The sequence below is a fragment of the Erythranthe guttata genome, chromosome 3, assembly GCF_056151865.1.
Source record: "Erythranthe guttata isolate IM_541 chromosome 3, IM_541, whole genome shotgun sequence".
NCBI lineage: Eukaryota > Viridiplantae > Streptophyta > Magnoliopsida > Lamiales > Phrymaceae > Erythranthe > Erythranthe guttata.
In genome coordinates, this window is record NC_142535.1 from 14,630,732 (window position 1) to 14,655,847 (window position 25,116).

The 25,116-nt window shown below is 33.0% G+C and overlaps 3 protein-coding genes across 3 annotated transcripts; 2 read left to right on the forward strand and 1 right to left on the reverse strand.

The window, feature by feature from the left end:
- Window positions 1-9,682: 9,682 nt before the first annotated feature.
- LOC148771885 (S-protein homolog 2-like) lies at window positions 9,683-10,111 on the forward strand. The gene has a single exon (XM_088815272.1). It carries the CDS (start codon window positions 9,683-9,685, stop codon window positions 10,109-10,111), a length of 429 nt encoding a protein of 142 aa, XP_088671398.1.
- Window positions 10,112-11,008: 897 nt separating this feature from the next.
- LOC105964744 (thylakoidal processing peptidase 1, chloroplastic) lies at window positions 11,009-14,178 on the reverse strand. Its single transcript, XM_012989243.2, has 6 exons — window positions 13,005-14,178; window positions 11,949-12,017; window positions 11,774-11,842; window positions 11,603-11,689; window positions 11,457-11,524; window positions 11,009-11,352 (listed from the first exon to the last, which is right to left on the reverse strand). The coding sequence occupies exons 1-6, from the start codon at window positions 13,827-13,829 to the stop codon at window positions 11,232-11,234; spliced, it is 1,239 nt and encodes a 412-aa protein (XP_012844697.2). The 5' UTR covers window positions 13,830-14,178; the 3' UTR covers window positions 11,009-11,231.
- A 5,649-nt stretch (window positions 14,179-19,827) lies between these two features.
- LOC105965454 (Transmembrane amino acid transporter family protein) lies at window positions 19,828-23,856 on the forward strand. The gene is made up of 5 exons (XM_012989997.2): window positions 19,828-20,743; window positions 21,350-21,483; window positions 21,799-22,226; window positions 22,318-22,449; window positions 23,143-23,856. Exons 1-5 carry the CDS (start codon window positions 20,349-20,351, stop codon window positions 23,629-23,631), a joined length of 1,578 nt encoding a protein of 525 aa, XP_012845451.2. The 5' UTR covers window positions 19,828-20,348; the 3' UTR covers window positions 23,632-23,856.
- The last annotated feature ends 1,260 nt before the right edge of the window (window positions 23,857-25,116 follow it).

The following is a 25,116-nucleotide window of genomic DNA, read 5'->3' on the forward strand; positions in this document are numbered from 1 at the left end:
TTTTATTTTTATTTTGTTTATCATAAGAATTACGAGTAGCTAAGTTTTTATTCTAGGATTTTGTTGGAACCCTATGTAGGGATTGCGAACCCTTTTTCTTGAGATTATGCAATTATGATTTTATGATTATTTCTTCTATTTGTTATGATTGTTAGTGCATGAACTTGATCAATTTATGTGCTTTATCTGTGATTATTGGGATTGACTCGACAGAGCTATTTTGATAATTAGACGGTAAGTAAAAGAGCCTTCGAGTAGTTTTCACCGGATGAGTGTGTCAATTGCATGTGGTGTCGTAGACATACAGATATCACCTTAGGTAGCCATTTACGAGACTTGTTAGTTAATGCTTTATTTATAATTGGTTTGCATAGACATATAGTGAATCGTTTATGAATAATAGACTCATAATACACGCGACAGCGGGTTATGAGTAAATTAGTGTCTCGGGTTAATAATCATGAATCATAAATTTCATAATTGAGGGAATTTGGGTGAGCAATTCTTGCGTAGGGGGAAGATAAAATCCTAGGTCTGTTTTAATTGATATTTTCCCGTGTTATTTGCTTTCTTAATTAGTTTAGTTGTTTAATTGATTTAATTTGACAAACTTGCGTAGGCTGGATAAAAATCATAATTGTTAGAATTTGGTACTTAGGATTAGGTAATTTGCGTATTCCCTGTGGGATCGACATCCGACTCTCACGAGTCCACTTTATTACTTGTTTGCGATACGTGCACTTGCGTGTTGGTATTTAGCACCCAACAGATACGATGGAAAATTCGTAAAAAAGTATGATTGGAAATAAGACAATGTTTAATGTATTCCTTAATCCTTACGAACGTCGGATAATGTAACCTAGTTACTTCCCCCTCTTTATTTTTTTATTTTTATTTTATTGTTTTCGTCTTTTTGGTATAGTTATGCTAAATGTACTCGTTCATGTTTGTTACGTTCTTTGGTGTGGACATTAAAAAAATAGAAGTTTCGAAACTTTCGATTCGAAATCGTCCAATGGAGATTGTAAAAGTCATGTATGCATTTGGTCTGCATTGAGAAACGGCATCTATCATCAAGACGACCCCTCAGGAGAATTGGCCAAAAAAATACAAATATGGATTTCTAATTTTGTTATCGCCATATTTATTTATTTTCAAATTATATTTCTTATTGCTTCGGTTATATTTCATTCGATGTAGTTACGAACAATGTGGAGAAAATTAAATATGTTGAACAATCATCCCAATCATTGACGGAGCCAGGATTTGCGGTCAGGGTGAGCTAAAATTTTACGGGGTTCGGAGGTAGAGTCCCTGAATTTTTTTAAGAGTTTTTTTTTCAAAAATATAGAGCAAAATAAATAAAAATTTGTATATTTTAATTAAATTATATATATTAAATTTTATATTGTCCAAAATATAATTATTAGAGCTCTTTAAACTATATTACAAATTTGTTGGGTGGGCTAATTAAAATAGATTAGGAATAAAATATGTGTAAAAATAATAACTAAACATAATTAGCATTAAAATATTCCATAAAAAAATAAACGAGCACCCTTCAACGTGGCTCCGCCACTGATCCCAGTTAAGAGTTTAAAGTGTTAGGAGTGAGATGTATCACTTAATATCGGAAAAATTGGCTAAAACTCCCTCAAATATATTTTGTACAGCTAACAGTGCGTTCGGATGTTTTTAATTTGTTAAAAGTCCCTGTGGCAGTTTAGTTAGACAAAGTTAAACTGAAAATAAACAACTTAGACGGATAATGGACACTTTAGTTAAAGAATTTGGATTGGAAATAGACATATTAGATGAAAATAATATTTTTTTTTCAATAATGTTGCGATGGAAATTAGGCGATCGCCGGCATGGGACTGGTGGAGATAGGCGAAATAGTGGAAGAAATACTTTTCTTTTTTTAGCATTTTGAAGATGGATGAGTTGGAGGATAATAATGTATTTTTAGTTTAAAATGATTATTTTCTGACTTGACTCTGTGTACTTTCCTTTTTTCTTTTTTCTTTTTATCAATCAACAAACCGGTCAACCTTACTATGTATTCGATTAGGGGAAATATGCAATACCCCCCTCAAATGGAAAATATTATGAGTAAAACCCAATTGACTTTTAAGACTTTTGCACAAACCCACATCCCAAACTTAATTAGTGAAACCCCCTTAATTAAACATAATAAGACATAAGTACCCTTATTAATAGTTTTTTATAATAAATCAAATATTCAATCACGATATCTTTCCATAACCGTTTCCCTTTATTATAGGCGGACGTGATTCTCTTTGATAGACAGACGTGAGTTCAGTCGAGATTAGGAGAGAATAGAGATTTCATCGCCATTCAACCATTCTTTGTTCGTTGCCGGAGTTAAACTGCGTTTGAAGGTTAGAGATTCTTCTTTATTTTTGTTGGTTTTCGTTAATGGGAAACTGCGTTTGAAGGTTAGAGGTGCTGCTTTATTTTTGTTGGTTTCGTAAAGGGGGCTGGGCTGTAGTGTGTGTATTCAGATATGTGTGTACGTAGAACCGAATTTTATTGTTTATTTTTGGGTCGTCTTAATTGGTGTAAAGGATTGTTACTGATTCAAAATTTTATTCCGTTTTACACAGAGTCATGTTGTGACTACTCTGTAAATTAGTTGTTCGTTTTGTGGTAATTGATATGCTAGTGTAATTTATTGTAATTTGTTTTTTGCGTTACTTGATATGTTAGTGTAAGTTTCAATGTGTTTGTTGTTGTAGAATTGAATTCGGATAATATTATGTGATTTGCATTTACAGAGTAGTGCAAATTTACTCATCAGAAGTAGTCACATAGTAGTCACATTCTGAAATTTTTTTGGTGTAGTGCTGCACAATATGTCGTCAACCTTGATGATTGTGTTGAAGTATGGAGGCTCGTTTGGGGTGAAGATATGTCAGGGTGATTTTGTGTATGAAGACCTCGTTGGCTTTGTCACCGATAAGTGGTGCAGTTTGAATGCGAGGGATATATCGATGACTTACAACGTTGATGGATATGGCGAGGGTATGCTTGGCGATAATGCTTGTAATTTGTTTTTTGCGTTACTTGATATGTTAGTGTAAGTTTCAATGTGTTTGTTGTGGTTGAATTGAATTCACATAATATCATGTGTTTTGCATTTACAGAGTAGTGCAGATTTATTCATCAGAAGTAGTCACATAGTAGTCACATTCTGAATTTTTTTTGTGTAGTGTTGCACAGCATGTCGTCAACCTTGATGATTGTGTTAAAGTATGGAGGCTCGTTTTGGGTGAAGATATGTCAGGGTGATTTTGTGTATGAAGACCTCGTTGGCTTTTGTCACCGATAAGTGGTGCAGTTTGAATGCGAGGGATGTATCGATGACTGACAACGTTGATGGATATGGCAAGTGTATATTCTCACTTACTGACTTACTGAATATGACTCACATAATAGTCATATTCTCATTGTTCTGTTAATAATTATGACTATTGTTGATTCATCAATTAGTGATTTATGAATTTCTTGTTTGTTCCCCACTCTCTCTTTCGATTTTTTTTTCCAGATCTGAACAGCAGCAGTAACATGACTATAGTCATATTCGAATATGACTATAGTCTTATTTATGTATTTTCCGAATATGAATATGACTATTGTTGAATATAATCTATCTTCTCGTTTTCAAGTAGACTTCTAGTAAGTAGATTCAAATTGATTTTTTGTGTGGATACTGATTGGATTGTTTTCGTAAACAATAGGAAATATTCGTTGTTTTATATGATTTGGTAAACATGACTATGCCATATAATCGGAATTTTTAATTTCAAAAAAAAAAAAACAACAATGTAAAGAAAGAATATGACTACAGTTAATATAGTCACATATAGTCATATTCAATTATAGTCATATTCGGGTTGCAAACTTGTGGAGAGAAAAATTTCAATTTTTTGTTTTAAAAAATAAAAAAACATTTAAAAAATTATTTTTATTAAAAAATATTATAAATAAAAATAAATAAAAAATGGCTAAATAAAGTCCGAAAATAATATAAAAATAAAAAATAAAAAAAATAAAATCCGAAAATATATATTTTTTTTGATTTGGTAGCATTTTTTTAGGAAGTTGAAAGCACATTTTTAGGAATTAAATTATTATTATGGAAAGAGAGAAAAAATAAATAATTGAGATAAATTATACTAATTATTCCTAATTGGTGGGATTTAGGTGCCTCATTAATAGGAATTTTGTAAATAGTAGATAATTATAATAAAAAACGTGCAGGATTTAGTTTCCTTATTAATAGGAATTTTGTTAATATTAGATAATTATTAAAAAAAAGTAGTATAAGGGTAAAATTGGAATTAAATATTATAAGGGGTTTTCACAAAGAAAGAATTATGGCATGGACATATCACTATTTTTTATCTATAGGAGGGGTGTATTGCTAATGACCCCATTCGATTAACCATTTGTATTGTAATAATCTGGTGTATATATATATATATATATATATATATATATATATATATATATATATATATATATATATATATATATATATATATATATATATATATATATATATATATATATTGAAATAAAATTCCATTAATTATTTTCTCAATTTGTTAAAGATTTCATTTGATTAATGACATTAATTTGTAATTATCTGACCTTGACTATTTGAGCCAAATTCAGTTCTTGAAATCTTGTTTTCTATTTTACTTTCTTGATCTGTACCAAGATTTGATAATTTATTTATAAATATAGACCCATATTTTATTATAAATGTCAAATGATATTTCAATAATATTATTAACCAATTCAATTAATTACTCAAAAAAAAAAAAACTACCTATAAATTGGACACTAATCATCAACATCAACACAATGCACCACATAGAATTCCAATTTCTTACAAGAAAAAATGAATTCTTCCAACACAATTAAAAATGTGTTACTAGTTATTTTCTTATCAACCAATATTTTCCGAGCAACGAGTTCTTGTTCGGGTACTAGGAAATATACGGCCCGAATAACCAATAGTCTACCTCGTGATTCTGCTCCATTGCATTATCATTGCGGTTTGGATTTGGATTTCGGCACAAAAGTACTAAGAGAAGGACAAACGGCGGAGTTGGAGTTGTGTGTGAGCCCTATTGTCGAATATTCCGCATTTTTCTGTCGACTTTGGTGGGGATCGAAAAATAAAACTTTCGAGATTTTTAATTCAAAAAAATCAGATGAGTGCAAAAGTCACGTATGCTCGTGGTCTGTGATGGGTGACGGCATCTATTATCAAGACGGACCCTCGGGAAAATTGGCCAAAAAATATGATTGGGATTCAAACGCAATGTAGTTCTATTTTTGTTTATAATTTTCGAATAATAATAAATTGTTGCTCCGGTTATTCTTCTTTTTCGGTATAGTTACGATTAACGCTTGCCAACGGACATTTTTAATGTGCGTAGGAATAATTTCAATAGTTTAGAATTAGTAAAAAGTACTTGGCTCTTCCTTTACTTGATTTGTGACGCAATTGAATAAATGTATTCGGCTTAATTTAAGATAAAATTTGTTTTTTAAATGAATAAAATAATCATGTTTAAATCTCTTGTATTATATAAAGCATGCACCAAAAGATAAAATTCTATAATATAAGGCTTTGAAGGAATACACAATCTCTAGGGATTAATTATTTCAAAAAAAAATTGAGATATATTTTTTTTTTTTAAAGATTGAAGGATTTCACTTGTACTATAACAAGTTACACAATTAATTACTTGTAATCTATTTATTAATTCATATAAGTTTCTCGGATTATAAATTTATAAGTGATAATTTTCTCTAAGTGATTTTTTCTTTAATATCACTACTGCAATTATATATATCACCCTTTGAAAAACTATAAAAAGAGTAAAATAAAATCACTATTTATTTTTAACAAAGTAGCAAAAAAAAAATGGCTCATATAATAGCTACAAAATTGTCACTAGTCTTCATTCTTATTTCTTTCATAATTCTAAAAGCAACACATTCATGCCATTTTACGAAAGAGTATAACATTTCGATAGTCGATACTATCCATTTACCCGAGCTAACATTTCATTGTGCATTTAGTGAAACCGATCTCGGGAATCATACGATTCGACTACTTACAAATTGGAGTTGGACATTTTGCGAAAATCGAATCAGCAATACCGTGTTGTACTGTATTTTTTGGTGGGGTTCGAAACATCAGGTTTTCCAAGTTTACAATTCGAAATGGGGGAAAAGAGAATGTGGAAGCGGGTTATGTCGTTGGATTGCGAAATTTGACGGTTTCTATCTGAGCGACGACAAGTACACGCCTGTGAAAAAGTACGATTGGCTGACATGAGTATTTTAGTATGATTTTTCATTGTATCGTTTTACTTTTAAGGAATCGTATAATTAAACAAAAAATAAAATTGTTGAGCAGATAGCGAATCGTATAATCTAAACGAGTACACGCCTGGTAATTGGAATGAGTACAATCTATCCCTTAACGATGATCCATTGGAGGGTAAGTGTCTGTAGTTGCAGTAATATTACGGTCGAAGACAGCAAATTGCAGGCCAGGACGATAAACTTAGTTAATACAGTAAAATTACTGTCTCGAACAGTTAAATTACTATCTCCGACAGTTAAAATTACTGTCTCGAGACAGTAATATTAATGAAAATAATTTTTTTTAAGAAAAAAAAAAGGTTTCTAAAAGAAACAAAAACAAAATAGTCAACACCGGAAACCGCCGGTCAACGGCGGTTTACCTGCCGGAAAAAAAAAATCAGAAAAAAAAAAAAGTCAACGCGGTGATCGGCTGTTTACAGTGGATGAGCAGTGGCGGTTAAAATTGGGCTACATTGGGGTGTAAATCATGAAATTGGAAATGAATTAAGGTTTCAAGGAGTTGGGGGTAATTTTGGTGTATAAAAGAGTTTTCCTTATTTGCAAATAAGTTTAAATGAGATGGATTTATTTACAAGACACAAAAGTTATATGTCCCTTTTTTAATTAATTGTTCTTGTGATTGACCTATTTGCCATTTACCCTTTAATATATCAATTACATAAGTCATATTATATTGAGTTGAACCTCAGTCTATATTGTATATTACATAATAAGCCAAATTATGGTCACCCCTGATGTATGGTCAAACTACGGAAAAGCTTTTATGTTTGGGTAATTACAATTACCCACCACAAATATGTATTGTCTTACGAAAATCCCCTCCCTCAGTAGATAAACTGAACACCGTAAAAATAGACGTGTAAGACAATACATAGTTGAGAGGATGATTGTGATTACCCAAACAGGAAGAGTTCTTTTATAATTTGACCATGTCTCACGGGGTGGCCGTAATTTGCCCAACATAATATAAAGATCGTATTATAAATCCAAACATAAGATATCTGATCTAGATACTAAATTATCATGGAATATATATATATATATATATATATATATATATATATATATATATATATATATATATATATATATATATATATATATATATATATGAAGATGAACAAAATCTACTTCTATGTACCAGATTTTAATTGCAACATAGTTACTGATTTTCATCAATTTCGCTAATAATGCAATGGATTGGAACAATTAAAATATGTCAAAAAAAAATCGTATATAATAATTATTTTAAATATTTAACGATATATTTAATTAATTTGCAATCTAATTATTAATTATAATTAATGCTGAAATCAAGAACCATATCACCCTTAGAAGTACTATATAATAAAGCAGAGAAGGGTCATTTTTTTCCAACTCAAGTATCCAAAACTATGGCTCATATAATATCTTCAAATTTGTCTCTAGTTTTTATTCTTATTTCTTTTGGCATTCTAATAAAATCAGCAAATTCATGCCATTGGACTAAAGAATATCAAGTTATGATAGTCAATAATATAGATGGACAACCTTCCGACCTAAGATTTCGTTGTCAATCTAAAAACGACGATCTCGGAAGTCACACGATTTCACCATCCGCGAATTGGAATTGGACGTTTTGCAATAATCTTTTAAAAAGAACACTATACTTCTGCCATTTCTATTGGGGTTCGAAGCAACAGGATTTCAACGTTTTCACTTACAAATTGGGAAAGGAAGAATGCGGGACCGGTGTATGTAGTTGGACTGCAAAATCCGATGGCTTCTATCTAAGCGATGGTACATCCACACCCGTGAAAAAGTATGATTGGCGCTGACGTGAATTTTATTATGATTTTTATTTTATTGTTATTCTCTTTGGAGAATTAATTTAGTGTAAAACTAAATAAAGTTGGTTGCGAACGATGTTAAAGAGTTGAATTGTTATTTGATTATTTAAGTAAAAGTCGAGATTTCCTTCCCACGACTTGTATCATCTACAAATTCTCAAGGGCAAGAGATGTGAGCAATCTATTTATAACGTATTTTATTATTGTGGTACAATATATACAAGGTTAATCATAACTATTTTTTCATCAAATCGAACAAATTCGCAGCCAACTATACATATAGTTGCATTGGATAAATATATTATTAATAGCTTGCAAATTAGACTAAAAATGTTAAATACACTATACATAAGTTGTATAATAACAGACTAGATCTAGAAAGAGTTTGACAATAGAATATGAATTCGGATTATTTGATTTTATGCTCTCTTCTTTCACCAACTAAGTCACATTACAACCAGACTAGTATTATTTTCTTGTATTGACGATTGGTGTAAGTAGTAGGACTGGAAATTGAAAAGGAATTTCCGATTTCCACAGATATTGATCTGAAATTCTCCCATTTTTGGAAAAATATTTTTCATTTACAATTTTGAAATATTGATTTCATTTTTGCCGATTTCTTTTCTATTGTAGTTGGATTAATTATGAGATTCTAAATTCCTATCCAATTTTAATTTGTGAAAAGAATTCCAAAACTTCTGATTATCTTTTTTCAAAAATTTCACTTATGATATCATATTATCATTCTATGCATTTTAGGTGAATGAAAAATTGGACCAAGCCCAATCAGAAAATTTCCAATTTTGGATGAAGATTTTCCATTTCAATGTACGGAATTTTTATTTTTTTCATATATTTTTTGGAACGGAATTGAAATTAATTTTCCACTTTCTCCTTCGTTCTCATTTTATTTCTTTCTAGTGATTTTTTTATATTTCAAACTAGTTGTCACTTTGGATTTCCAGTAAAACATTTATTGTATTTTTCTCATATTTGCTCTTACTACTCTTAATAAAATTAGATGAAGCAATTAATGAAATGGATTTTTAGTCATTTTATTATGATTTTCCCAGAATTCATACATATTTATTAGTTTTTTTTTTTTTTTAATACGTGTGCATCATTTCAAAACGACAAATAAAATGGGAATAATAGAGTAGTAATTATCGGAATCCGATTTCTTCATTTCACTAAAATAATGAGTAATCTTGAAAATGCAGTAGTCTAGTTTTCAATGCTACTTCAGTTTAATTAAATAATTCAATGCTGCTTCAGTTTCAAAGTATAATTTATTTAATGTAACCTAATAAAACACTAAATGCACTCAAAATATTAATCCCAAAAAAAAAAAAATTTCCCCACTATATATTTTGAAGCAAAATATAAATAAAAAAATAAATCCAAAAAATAAAAATATGGCTTCAAACATGACTAAAACCTACTTATCAATCCTCTTCCTATCAGCTAACCTCATCCAAGGAATGGCTTATTGTTTCTTCACGGACGAATATACCGTCAGAATATACTCCGACGAAACGCTCGGCGATTACACTCCGTTGACGGTGCAGTGCGCTTCCGGCAAAGAAGATCTCGGCAGACGTTCAATCGACAGGCACCAAGGACAAAAAATATACCAGTGGAAATTCTGCGAGAACTTTATCGGGAAATCGATATATTACTGCCATTTCTGGTGGATGGGGAAGAGTAAGAGGTTTGAGGTTTTCAATTCGGATTTCGCGAAGAGGAAGTGCACTTCCGGCACGTGCTTGTGGATAGTGAGGAACGATGGGTTTTATATTGACAATGAACTCTTTCGGAAAAGTGATAAATGGTACACGTGGTAGAGTCACGCTTTTGTTGTAATCGTGTGTTTCTTCTATAATGAGAGATTAATAACCAAGTATACCAGATTTAAATTATGATAACAACTTGGAATTTTTTGTATATATATATGGTCTCATTATCGATGAGAGGAACGTATGTCAGTTGACATAAGTTCGAATCTCCTTCTGTTCATGTCAACTGACACCATATAGGTGCATAAATATACAACTAACTTAAAAGTTGGTTATCGTGAATATCTTCAAAAACACAACTTTCTTACACGAGAGTTTATAATTGTCCTGCTTAGAACATGTATTTGTTGAGCGATCACCTCGACTAAAAAATTAACGAGCATTGAAAAACTTAACAATGCCTCTAAAGACTTGAACATTAGAGAAATGTGGTGATGATTATGATGAAAAATTTGTAATTGATTCATTCAAGTGGCAGAGGTTGATATATCGAAATATTGTACCTTTATAAAGACTACAGTATAAAGAATAATTTCTCCAGGTCCCGACTCAGTGACAACGTACTAAATTATTAATTCGATAAAATTTAATATTCCAATAAATTAATAGAATTGTCCGTCCCAATTGTATTAATTTATAGAAGTTTAAGTGCATGAGTGTGTATATACAAAAAACATACTTTACAGTAGGCGAAAAAATGGCTTACCAATCACCATTGTTGAGCTCCTCTGAAAGAAGACAGTGTTTTCCTACCATCTTCATCCTCCCCAAGAACCTGAGCTCCATCAGCACCACAGATTTATGTGTGTGTGTGTGTGTGTGTGTGTGTGTGTGTGTGTGTGTGTGTGTGTGAGAGAGAGAGAGAGAGAGAGAGAGAGAGAGAGAGGGGCTAATGATAAATGTACTGTACAAGAAAATGATTCATTATAGAAAGAAAAAATAAAATGAAGTCAAAACCAGCCACTATTATGCATTTATGTTTATATTGGAAACAGCCATGGCAGCCATCATTTTTAAAAAAATTATAAATAAATATATAAAAAATAAATAAAAACGCTCAAGTACACTATGAGTATAAAGATTCAATTTTTTTTTTACAGGAACTAGGAGTTGTTAACAAACAAACTAGATAAATAAAACACTACAAAAATCAGGAGGGCGAAAAGTATCAGGCAAATGCAACAGCACTCTTCTGCTGGGATGTGTTGTACAGAGTGTCCGATACTTTCGACGGAGGCCAATACCGAAAGACCGATCTACCAACAATGTTTCTTATAGGCAGTGGACCCCTGAAAATTTTATTAAAAATTCAACCGGTATTTAGAATATCAAAATTTCACCTCAAAACTTTAACACGAAAGAATACAAACTTCCGCGATATATATGTGATTACCAGTTATGTGAGTCGAAGCTGTTATTGCGATTGTCTCCCAATACGAACACGTAGCCTTCCGGAACAAGCTATAGAAAAAAAGTGTAATAATTTAATATGCTTTCGCCTCGTTATAAAATATTAAATAACGATCACAAAATAATTACCACTGGATCCATTTCGTAGTCGAGTGGCTCCAAGATGAAATCCTCGTCTTGAGCCACACCGTTGACCATCAATTTCCCACCACGAACCTGTAACAAGGCATATTTTAGATTTTCCGATAAGATGTGTGACAGAAGCTAAATAGATTCAAACACCACTTGATAACTACTTACTTCTACATAGTCACCAGCTTTCGCTACAATTCGTTTAATAAATACATCAGATGGACTGAAACCAATTTGCTGCAGAGAAGGTCAAACAGACAATAACAAAGTCAACTCCATCACTAATCATGGCTATGGAAGCAACTATTATATAAATGATGCAAGCACCCAATTCTAAAGGTACCTGAAGAATTAAAGGAGCCTTGAAAATCACAATGTCCGAGATTTCGGGCTTCTTAAAAATATACGATACCTGGGAATCAACCAAAAGAACAAGAATCCATAAGAATTAGCCGTTCTCTCATATGAAAGCTCGGTAGAACTACATCAGCATTCTGGAAATTTAATATTATATCCACACCATCAACACTTACTTATGTACGTTGAAGGATGAAGCCCGCGTTTACAGAAGAAAATGGAACCTAACATCTTGCAACTAGTTACAATCTTCTACTACCATTTTATGGCTCAATAAAAACTGAAAAATACGTAATTGCTCAAAAACAAATTCTCTTAGGCCATGCAAACAAATGAGTAGACCCTTCATACTATTTATGTCATTGTTTTTCCGAGAGTTACAGATTCGAAAGGCTTTCTCAAGAACACTAATTTAAAAGAAATACTATAACCCCTACATACAGTACAGACACGTCGGATATGTAAAGAAACCAACATACAGGAAATACAGTTAAACCTATATAAATTAATACATATGGGACAAGCAAAATTCTATAAATTTAGAGGATTATTGAATTATCAAATTAATTATTTAGCACGTTGCCACCGAGTCGGACGGGGAGAGATTATTATTTACGTGAGGTTATTAATTTATCGAGGTTCTACTGTATACATAATTCACTTAAAACTATGATACTAATGCATCGGACACGAGCATCTTGATCAAACCTACTGCTTTATTACGAAATTGTATATATATATATATATATATATATATATATATATATATATATATATATATATATATATATATATATATATATATATATATATATATATATATATATATATATATATATATATATACTTCAGCAAAACAAAGGTCTTGTTTTTCATCTATGTACACAACACCAATTGATAGACTAAAGATTACACAATTCACTTATAACTACAGCAATCACCAACTAAAAACCTATTCATGCTACTCGAAAAGTAAAAACTAAAAAGCCATTAAATGGCACTTAAAATCAACAAAATTTCAGCCAAGTTGTAAATCTATTACCTTCTCGGCTAGAACACGATCGCCTACATCAAGAGTTGGGTACATAGAAGTGGAGGGAATCGACCTCGGTTCCGCCAAAGTCGACTTAAACAAAATGCTTACGCTGAAAGCAGTGAAAGCCGCCTTAGCCTCCTCAGAGGTGAAACACATGTTCATCACTTTCAACAACCAACTACTGCTATTGATTCCGCTACCGATTCCGCCACGAGGTGGCGTAAGATTCAGTGTAGGACTCGGCGCATCAATATTCTTTGCCATGGCAAACGCCTCCCCCTCCAAACCCTTAGCCTTACCCTTAGCCTTAGCATTACCCTTACTACTGCTACCACCACCATTGACAATCTTGGTCTCGACGGTTACTTCCTTGCTGCTAGCGGCGGCAGAGCTACTTCTAACAGCAGCGCCTCCTCTATCGACATCCGTGCTCGTGGATTCGTTGCACGGTAGCCACTTCGAACCGGGGAGGAAAGGAAGGATTGTCGATGCCTTGATGGGGGAAATCCCTAAAACGGTCGAATTCGAAGAAGAGCCGATCGACTGCTTCATCAGAGAGATCAATCCCATAACAACCGGACATTGCGCCTGCCCGCCGAGAACTTCCCCGGCAAGAGACGAATAGACCGAATTCGGCTTCGATTTGGGGCGGCGGAAGTCGGAGTAGTCGGAGTCGGGCTTCTGCGAGGGCGGGTGCTGGAAGAATCTGGATCTGTAAGCGCACTCTTGGAAGAACCGAGAGGCGGCGCATTTACTGGACGCCGTGGAAGAGGAGGCGGCAATGTTTGAGGCGACGGACGCCGAGAAGTTCATGGTGAATCGGATTGCCATGGCGGCGGCGGAAATTCAAATTCAAACGAAGATGTGAAATTTTACAGACGAGCGAGGGCTCTACCAGAGAAATGATGTCATCAGAAGAGAAGAGATCGCCGATTAATCGGAGGGGAAAAAGGGGGGTAATTGAGCGGTGAGGGTTTATCAGTGGGGAGGGTGGTGAGATGGGGACGAATTGGGGTGCATAGTTCGGAAAAAGCAAAACCCTAGGTGGTGCGGCGGCGATAGGGCGGAGCTTCCCCGGAGAAAGGGGAGGAATCGCTGGATGGGTGGGAGGCGGGTTTTGGATGGGAAAATATTCAACGAGATCGACTGGATTTGGGATTTAATTAAAGGATAATTCGTCACTACTGTTTGATGAAGCTGATTGTGGGGTAGCCTCTTTCTGTGAAAGTACATATATGCCCCTTTGTTCTTTTTATTTTTTTAATTTAACTTTGTGAAGTTAATATTATATTGTGTTGGGATAATTTATTTATACTATAAAACAAAACAAAAACTACTAATTTTATTTGTTGGTCAATGGAAAAACAATAACATAATTGATGAAGTTCAAAACAATATTAATTTCAGCTAGGAAATAAAATGAGAATTGAATCAATTATGTCTAATTTTAAAATATATTGTGTATAAGTATAAATTAATTTATGTATTTTAATTTAAGAGGGGATTCGATACGATTGTCAAAAAAAAAATTCAATATCGTGTACCAGTCGTATTCTTCAATACTAATATTACATTTACCGTACCAAAAATTGTGGTATACCAATATTCGGTATACCGTTACTTTCGGTAGGATATGGTTAGTACGTGATATTATATCACCAATCATATAGAAATAGACTTGAATGGTGTTATACAATTTTTTTTTTTTTTTTTGGCAACATTTGAGAACTTCCCCAATTTATTTTTGTACAAGAAAAAAATAACTGGTGTGAGTCAAATAAAAACATTAACCGAGTGTTTCATATCTTCACGAAAAGTTTGATTTATGTCTTTAATATGCTATAACCATCATTCATGAGTGATATGAAAATTAAATCTTACTCATAGGTTTTAACTTATGTATTACTAATATTAAGTAGTCATTTATATTTTTGGTATGGTACTAATATTGTGTCGGATGCATTGGTAATCGTTCTTTTCGTTATGTTTTGATAATTTTAATCCAGTTTAAAATCCTCAAAATAAGAAAATAGGATAACAAGGAAAAGAAAATAGAAAAATTGGCTAAAAGTCCCTCAAAAATATTGTGTATAGCTAACGGGTCGATAGATATTTTGAATCTGCTATAAATTCCTCATAGTTAGACAGCTTAGACCGAAAACAAACAGTTTAGTTGGACAACTTAGGCAAAAATAAACTTTCCAAATCCAACTAAATTGCCCCAGGGACTTGCATCAAAATACGAAAATATAAATGGTTGTTTAGCAAATTGCCCTAAAAGAAAAAACAATGATCCAGACCCAAATTGGTAATTTAAGGCTCATACGTAGGTCCATATATTTTTTATCTATTTTTTTATTAAGATCATTTTGTTGACCGAGACCGCGTCTTGATTCGTCATCACTTGCATCAATTCCACCTCTATTTGCTTTCACACCCTAAACTTTTGGAATATGCACACGCATCATATCACAAAATCTAATTTTCTAATTTCATAGTCAAAATGAGAATACATAAAGTTAATGAAATACTTATAATAAATTTTTTTTTAGTAAAAATAGGAATTATTAAGATTATCATTTATGAGAAAAAATGAATGTGACGAACTAAATTCAATAACGTTCCGAAAATATCGGAAATCAAAATAGAAAAACTTGTTCTCGATGAATTTCAACCATTGCGTTTCAGTATTCACCTATAATATATAAAAAAAAAAAATTATATATGTTAATATTGTAATATAGAATACTAAAATATTTCAATATTATATAACATTAAATTTTATATCCTCAAGGGTATTGACTAGATTCAATTTGTCACCTACTCACCTTAACCACGAAGCAAAAAATAATTTTGCTTATATTATTTGGGCCAATGAACTACGAATTTAAGTTAAAGATTAAAATTCTTAATAATAAAATGATTTAATTTGTTTGACTAGTGAAACGAGACAGTGAAGTTAAATTCTTAAGACTAGTATTGTGAAATATATGTTCAAGTGTAAATTTTGAAATTTAATATATTGTTAAATTTGAGATAATTTAGTCGGTTTTTTGAAGTGTTTTCGAACTTGTTTTTTTAGTAAAAATATTTTGTTACGTAGAAATTAAATTATAGTTCACAGAGGTGTATGTACATGACTTCTTTATACTTTCACTATGGCACATATTTCCCTAATATTTTAATAAACACATAATCCTTTTGTACTTAAAAAGAATTATCCTCCTAACGAGCATGATTGTTTACCAAGTGATATACATAGGGGGTTGATGTTCTTATATTAAAAATATAAGGGGTGTTGTGCACAAAGGTTAAACTACGGGAGGTCATGTACTTATATTAAAAGTGCAAGGGGGTAATGTGCACAAAACTCAAAGGAGAGGGAGTTAAGTGCTATTTACCTTAAAAAGAAAAAAAAAATGCTACATGGCCAAGTGCTGCCAGCCCATCTCTTTTAGTGGATATAAACCATACAACAAATAAAGCCCATGGACTGACCCGTTTACAAAACGAATTTTGGCTAATGGGTCAAAATGCAATTCTTTCAAATTCTTCTTCTAATTTTCTCAAAATATTGTGGAAAAAAATAGATAATATTGATGAATATTCATTGTAAAAAAAGTTGAGGGTTGTTTCGAAATTTGTGCGCAATTGGGAATTTTTTGGGAATTTTCTCAATTCAATTATGAAATCTAATTTCACATAAATTTTGATTTGTTTTTTTTTTTTGAAGTAACATATTGTAGAATTAACATTACTATTTTTATTTTATTTTTGTAATGTTATAATTGTAGCAGCTCTGAAAGAAAACTACAAACATTACTATATTTTTTATATTTTTTATGTAATAATAATAATAATAATAAGGGTAAATTACAAACACCCCCCTGAGGTATGGTCAAATTACAAAAAACCCCTCTTGTTTGGATAATTACATCTACCCCCTCAACTATGATTTTTTCTTACACATCCACCCTTATGGTGCCAAATTCAACATAATCATCTAGATTCCGTGAAATGTGCTCTAGTTTGTACTCATTTTTTGTATAAATACAGTTTCCGATGCACCACAAACTGATATATACAAGCTAAAAATCACATATTATGATCATCTTGCTTCATAATGTAGAGTTTGAATGGGATAAAACGGGTACAAAAATGATAATATTCCATATAATCTCGAAGATTCCACTAAATTTGAGGAGTTGAGGGGGTGATTGTAATTATCCAAACAAGAGGGGTGTTTTTGTAATTTGACCATACCTCAGGGGGTGTTTGTAATTTACCCTAATAATAATAATACTACATACGAATAATAATAACAAATAAATAAATAAAGAAAGAACACTAATGTTGGTAGCTCCACGCCACGTGGGGCCAATGAATCATGAGATTTTTTTTAAAAGTAAATGTGATTAATTTACTTTTATGTTCCAATTTATAATATTAAAAAGAAAAATAATTATAAAATATTTGAACATTGTCTATTATCATATCTTCTGTGGTCTGCCCAAAGTTTTATGGGTGTGTGGGGTAATGTAGCTTTTGTCGGCTAATAATCGGCGCATTCTTCTTTATTCCAAAGTTATATTGCTGCCATGCTTTGCCTTTTTCTAATCTATTTATTAATAATCAAATTATTGAATATTTATATTGTAATTATTTTAGTGTGTATTACACTAATTTAGCATCATTTAGATTTAATAGTTAAAAAAAAAAAAAAAAACCTTTTTCCATTAAATTTATTTAATTGAAATAAGTCCGATGCTTATTAAGATTGCAACACAATGAGGAAAATTGAACTACAATTCTCCTCCTATTGATTCTCAATTCAACTAGTTTTACCCATTGAGCTTGCACTTACAAATTTATTAAATCAACTGATTTCATTCAATTATTTATCGACCAACTAATCGATTCAACCGATTACAAAACTAATTCGATTGAGACAAGTGAGTAAATTAATTAAATATTTAATCATATGTTTTCGATTACTTGAGTGGTGATCTTAAAATTAATTGAATCAATTGATTAAACTGAGATGGGAGCACTAGACGAGTCAGTGATTGAGTTCTCGTGCGCGGGAAGGTAAGGCAATGTTTGGCTTGGTTTCCATTTCGATTTTATTTTTATAGAAAATGAATTCGTATTTGTTTAACTTTCGAAAAATAATTCCGACAACAATTTCAAAAGTGTTTATCTCCTCCATATATGATTTGACTGCTACAGTAAAAAGATTTGAGCAGTAAAAAATATCTTCACTTTATTTTTCTAATTCTTTTTATAAAATACATTTTTCCAACATATGTATCAAAATAAAATAAAAATAACTTCCAAAACAATTCTAAATAACTTTTAATTAATAAATTTGTCAAAAATTCACCAAACATACAACAAAATGTAAAAAAATGAGATGTAGACTGATTTAATCACATGAGGTACTCTACGGTCAACGTCAAAAATCCTAGGAACGCAATAAATATATATATATATATATATAGAGAGAGAGAGAGAGAGAGACTTTTTGAATTTATCGCTAACATCGCTGTCCGTGACGCAACATTTCCCTATTTTCACGCACACCACTGTCCTGTCCCTCCCCACCCCTCATTATCCTATTATTCTCGTTTTATAATTTACAAGAAAATATTGGAAACTGTAATTACCTTTGTTTAAAATTTACAATTTCATAATTTTTTTTTTTTGACATTTCATAATGTTAGGGCATTCCATTGGGTAATAAGATGGGTCTTTAAATATCATTTTAGAGACTCAGATTCTTAAAAAAAAGTCATCTAAAATGAATTAATTTTATGTATTTATTTATAAATTATTTCTTGTTATAAATAAATTATAGCTTAGTTTTGTACATTAAATTTTCGATAGTTATTTTTTATTTGCATTATTTTAATTTTTTAATATATATTTCACTTAGAAAAAAAATTGACTTTTATGTTTTTGTATTTTCAACAACAAAAATAAAAATTTCAACCACAAAAGTAAAAAAAAATTATTTATTTTATACCTGAATTTCATGGTCCAGTAATCATATCTTGGCAATCAAACGAGGGTATTCTAATTAGGGTCGTTCATTCGATAAAACCATACCGGAGTTTCGGAAAACCGAAAATTTGGTACATCAAAATTTTGTACCGGTAACTTAACTAAACTATTCGGTTCGATAGGGTTAATTCTAGTTTTTCGATTTGGTACTGGTAAAACTGAAAATATATTTTCTTAATTTTAAAAAAATGTAAAAAGGATATTTTAATTAATTTTTGAATTTGACAAATAATCGACCTTAAAAACAAAAAGTTCATCAATAGAGGCTAATTTTTAAATAATGAAAAAAATTATCAATGTACAAGTATTTTATAATTTGTTATAATCTTAAAAGGATTTAAAATAAAAATAAATAAATAAATAAATACATATTAAATATTTTGGTATTCGATATGGCACAATATACTGCTCATCAATACCGTATATCGTATGGAACACCACAATTAAAAAAAAAAAAATACCGAAAACCGTATTTTTAGCTCAGTGGTTCGGTAGGTTTACTGACCAGGTAAACACTCATAATTCTAACATAGTAACGATAGAGAATACTCATTTTTATCTTTTTTACTTTTGTTCGCAATCTTGTTTATGATTTTTCTCCTTGTTCACGTCTTCACTCTGCATTCGACTCGATCAATGCTCGTTCGACCTCGAAATATCTTCACTCCAAATAAAGTTTGGTTCGAACTCGACTCATGCCCGCCTAATTAAAGCTCGACAATTATTTGTCACACCAATATGAAACGCCAATTTGAACATGAACTCATTTACACACTTTTATATACGTAGCATAGCATGTACCATAAGAAAACAAATTTCGGACAGTGTAAATTTGGAACCACGCCGGAGAATCACCATCATTACATCACTTGTCATCATTTTCTCAAATAAAAAATTACTTCTACACAGCTGATAACTCCACCCCACCACACCACCACCAAAACTTTCATCAAATTTGATTATTTATGTGCCTGCATTTTCAAACCTTCAGTCAGAAAACAGACCCCCTCTCTCTCTCCTCTCTCTTTCTCTCTCTCTCACACACACAAAAACACATAGGGATTCGCGCAGAAAGAAGTAAAGCAAAGCAGCTGTACGAACAGCCAAGATCAAATCTTGACAACAAAAAGTCACACATTCTCTCTTGCATGCTCACTGTTCACTCCTCACTCCTCACTCTCACACTTCTCTCTCTCTCTCTCTCTCTCTCTCTTCTTTCTCTCTCTAGACTCTACAACCCCTCAAACCAAAAACCCCACGCAAGAACACAAACACACGAAACCCATAATGGAGGAAAGGCCGGAGACGGAGCTGATATCGATACCGGCGACGCCACGCGCCTCCACGCCGGAGATACTGACACCATCGGGGCAGAGGTCGCCGCGGGCAATGGCCAGGGAGGCGGCGCTCGGCACCGCCACGGCCAAGTCGTGGACGCCGACGTCGTTCATCTCGCCGAGATTCCTGAGCCCCATCGGGACCCCGATGAAGAGGGTGCTCGTCAATATGAAGGGCTACCTGGAGGAGGTGGGCCACCTGACCAAGCTCAACCCCCAGGACGCGTGGCTCCCAATCACCGAATCGCGTAACGGCAACGCGCACTACGCCGCGTTCCACAACCTCAACGCCGGCGTCGGCTTTCAGGCGCTCCTCCTCCCCGTTGCCTTCTCCTTCCTCGGATGGTATATATATATGATACTTTCTCTCACTCCATTAAAATATTTCTTAATTTTGATTAATTCAGACGAAATTAATTAAGGCAAAAAAACTCTGATTAATCGATACATAAATAAATCAATAAAATCAATTGGATTTGTAACATAGCCTTCATCAAATGGATTCTTGTAGGAGAGAGCCTCTATTCGATGATTTTCGGAAACTATAGCATCTCGATTTTTCGAGTACACTTAAACCTCTATAAATTAATATAGTCGGGACTAGGGAAATTCAATTAATTTAGCGAATTATTAAATTTAATCTATTATTTAACCAATTCGGGATCGAGAGAAACTATTATTTAATCTAGGTTGTTAATTTATCGAGTACTTACATTGTTGTTCTTGTTCGTTGTGTTTGCCTTTGGAGAATGCTGAAAATTAATTTCTGAATTATATATATAATCGTGGGCCGATCGATTCAGCAGATTACATTTTGACCCGATTACAGTTACATTTGTGTCCACTAATTTAATTATGTTATATAGACGTAAGTTTCGACCTGTCTTTGTGATTCTATTTATGCTCTCGATTTAACGAAATGTTTGTCACGTTATTTGTATGTTCTTATAGGAGTTGGGGAATAATAGCATTAACCATAGCCTACTTCTGGCAACTATACACATTGCGTATACTCGTTCAGCTTCACGAAGCAGTTCCCGGAAAGAGATACAACAGATACGTCGAACTTGCTCAAGCTGCATTCGGTGAATACTTGCTTCTATTGTAACTATTTGACTAATCGAGTTTATTGCAATTAGTACCCCCGTGTTATATCGAATTGCTAAAAAAACTATCGCTTGTTATTTTATTGGCAAACATCCCCATTTATGGGGGTTGTGTGGAAAAAAAAGAAAAATAATTGAAGGGTTTCGCGAATGAAATAGCATGGGGTGGTTTTTTAGCAATTCGATATAACACAGGGGTACTAATCGCAATAAATCCTTGATTAATTACTCTTTCTTGAAGAAAAAAAATTGTACGTCACGAAGTTTTTATGTATCTATTTTTTTTTCTACTAGGGGAGAGACTAGGTGTATGGCTCGCGCTGTTTCCAACCGTGTACCTATCGGCCGGTACGGCGACTGCATTAATTCTTGTCGGAGGGGAGACAATGAAACTATTCTTCCAAATCGTGTGCGGCCCACATTGCTCTTCTAATCCGCTGACAAGTGTCGAGTGGTACCTCGTTTTCACTTCCCTGTGCATTGTGCTGTCACAACTGCCCAATCTCAACTCCATAGCTGGACTCTCGCTCGTGGGCGCGGTGACAGCGATCACCTACTCCACTATGGTGTGGGTCCTCTCCGTGAGCCAGCAAAGGCCGCCCACGCTCTCGTACGAGCCTATTTCGATGCCTACTTCAACGGCTTCGGTTTTTACCGTGTTGAATGCACTTGGAATTGTTGCGTTTGCGTTTAGAGGCCATAATTTAGTTCTTGAAATTCAGGTTTGTGTATTCTCTATTCTACTCTTTCTTACGTACACAAAGTATTTTTTTTTTCTTTCTTCATTTGCTCGAATTGTGATATTTTTTTTAGGCGACGATGCCATCAACTTTCAAGAAACCGGCCCACGTGCCGATGTGGAGGGGAGCGAAGGTCGCTTATGTCTTTATTGCTATGTGCGTTTTCCCCGTTGCTATTGGCGGTTATTGGGCTTACGGAAATCTTGTGAGTATCGTTTATTTTTTCCTTTCCTTTTAGAGGGCCACCATATAAAGATAAATTTGGTATAATGAAGTGTTATTTGTGTGTGACATGAGGGTGTAACTATTATTGTTATATATGAAGCTATTATTAGTTTGAGTTTATTATTGCAATTGGTACCCTGTTTAAGGGGTTGTAGGCTAAAAATTTTGAATCGTAGGGGGTTTTTGCCAATAAAATAACATGGGGTAGTTTTTTAGTAATTCAATATAACACAGGGGCAGTAATAACTGCAACGAACTCTTGTTAGTTTTGTTATTTAAATTTTGTGTTTATTGCATTCAACACCCCTATACTATACCGAATTGCTAAAAAACTCTTCGTCCTATAAATATTAGCAACAAAACCCTATGATGCATTTTTTTAGCACACAACCCCTCCCCTAAATGCTGCACTTTTAGGGGGTAGTTTGCTAATAAAATAGAATCATAGGGTGTTTTTGGTAAGATAAATACATGGAGTTTTTTGTGAATTAGAGTAAACGAAGGAGTGTTCAATGCAATAAACCCCCTTTAAATTTCTCCGATTTAATATATTACCGTTTCACTTAATACCATTTTACAAGCAAAATGATCCCTTAAAACCCTTATATTTGGAGTTACTTGTGCTAAAAACATATTATTTACCATTTTGTCCTTACTATATGTATATCAACAGATGCCCTCCGGAGGAATCCTCAACGCCTTATTCGGGTTCCACAGTCGCGACATTCCAAGAGGACTACTCGCGGTGACGTTCCTCCTCGTCGTATTCAACTGCCTGAGCAGCTTCCAAATCTACTCGATGCCCGTTTTCGACAGCTTCGAAGCGGGCTATACGGGTCGGACCAACCGACCCTGCCCGATTTGGGTCCGGTCCGGGTTCAGGGTGTTCTACGGGTTCATCTCGTTGTTCATAGGCGTGGCGCTCCCGTTCTTGTCCAGCCTGGCGGGGCTGTTGGGCGGGCTGACCCTACCCGTGACGTTCGCGTACCCGTGTTTCATGTGGGCCCTCATTAAAAAGCCCGTCAAGTACAGCTTCGACTGGTATCTTAGCTGGGTGCTCGGCTGGTTGGGTATTGCGTTTAGCTTGGCTTTCTCGATTGGAGGGATTTGGAGCATGGTGAATAGTGGACTCAAGCTCAAATTCTTTAAGCCGCCTAGCTAAGAACTGGAAATTGTGATTTTGTTTTATTGTCAATTGAAGATTGTTTAATATAATGTACTACTTTGATTTGTTTTGTTGCATGGTTTTGATGCTAGAAAATATTTTAGCTTTTTTAAATTTTATTTTTTTATTTTTTTTAATTTTTATTTTTGGAAGACTTTTATGAAACTATTGTGTGTAAATTTATAATTATATAGTCAATCTTGATGATGCCCTTTTTCCTTATTTTTTCTTGAATACATATATTTGGCCTATTTTGGAGCAATGAATATGAAATTTCTTGCTATTATCTACCCCTTATGTGGTTTGCAATCTCCAATTGAAGGGGAGAAGAAGGATCTAATACATAAATTCAAACTAAACTTGGGTATGAGGCGGTTTATACTATGTTACACCCGGTTAAACACGATTTTATTTACACATAAATACACACATGTATGTTAGTTTTTATAGATCAATAATAAAATTCATATGGTGTAGCCTAGAAATAACCGGATAAACTTTGATCACAATTCATTGATAGTGAGCAAGAAGAGTTGTCCACTTGGCAGAAGGTGTGAAGCTGATTTAAAGCAGTTTTTTCCTGAGGGACAACTGAATAGAGCCTGAATAACTAAATGGATGATGAGCTGGCGCCTGGCAGCTTCTCACTGGAGCTGGCAACACATCACACGTATAAAGGATTATGCTCAGCCGAGTGAATTAGTTAGTTAGTTAGTTAGTTAGTTAGAACACGTACAAACACATTCAGTTGGTGAAATATTGTACTCTAAGTTTTGTGTTCGATTGATCAATAAAAGGCATTGCTCTCTCCCCGTGAATGTAGATCTATTTTGATCGAACCACGTAAATTTTTCTCGTTCTATTTACAAAGATCGAACCCCGTGAATGTAATTATATGAAGCAAAAAGAGAAAAAAAAAAATTTAATAATAATAATAATATAATGTTTTGCCTAATGAAAGTCCACCCAAATGGGCCATGGTCGGCGATATGTCAATTGATGTGTTATCCCAATTGTGGAACAAAATCAAGATGATGTATATTCACTGACATCGACATATAAACCAGCTTACCTCTTTATCCCCAAACACTAGAAATCACACCTTTTATTTCTAGGTTTAATTTTCTCTATGAGTATATACATCCAATTAGGTCACATTTGTACTACATTATTCGATGGATTGTAAATAAAAATTAAATTTACCATTCATCTAAATTACAATATAAATATATATACTTTTCGCACCTAGGGGTGTAAATCGGAATGGAATTCCAAATTCTATCAATTTTGATCCGAAAATTTCTGAATTTGCAATTGTATTTTTCATTCTGATTTTTGAAGTTCCATTTTTTTGGAATTTATTTAGAACGTAATCGGAATTGTATATAAAATTATTAGAAATTACAATTTCATATCCGATTTTAGTTCCGAATATTTCGATTGTTTTTCAAAATTATTTTATGATATATTCCATAATTTAAA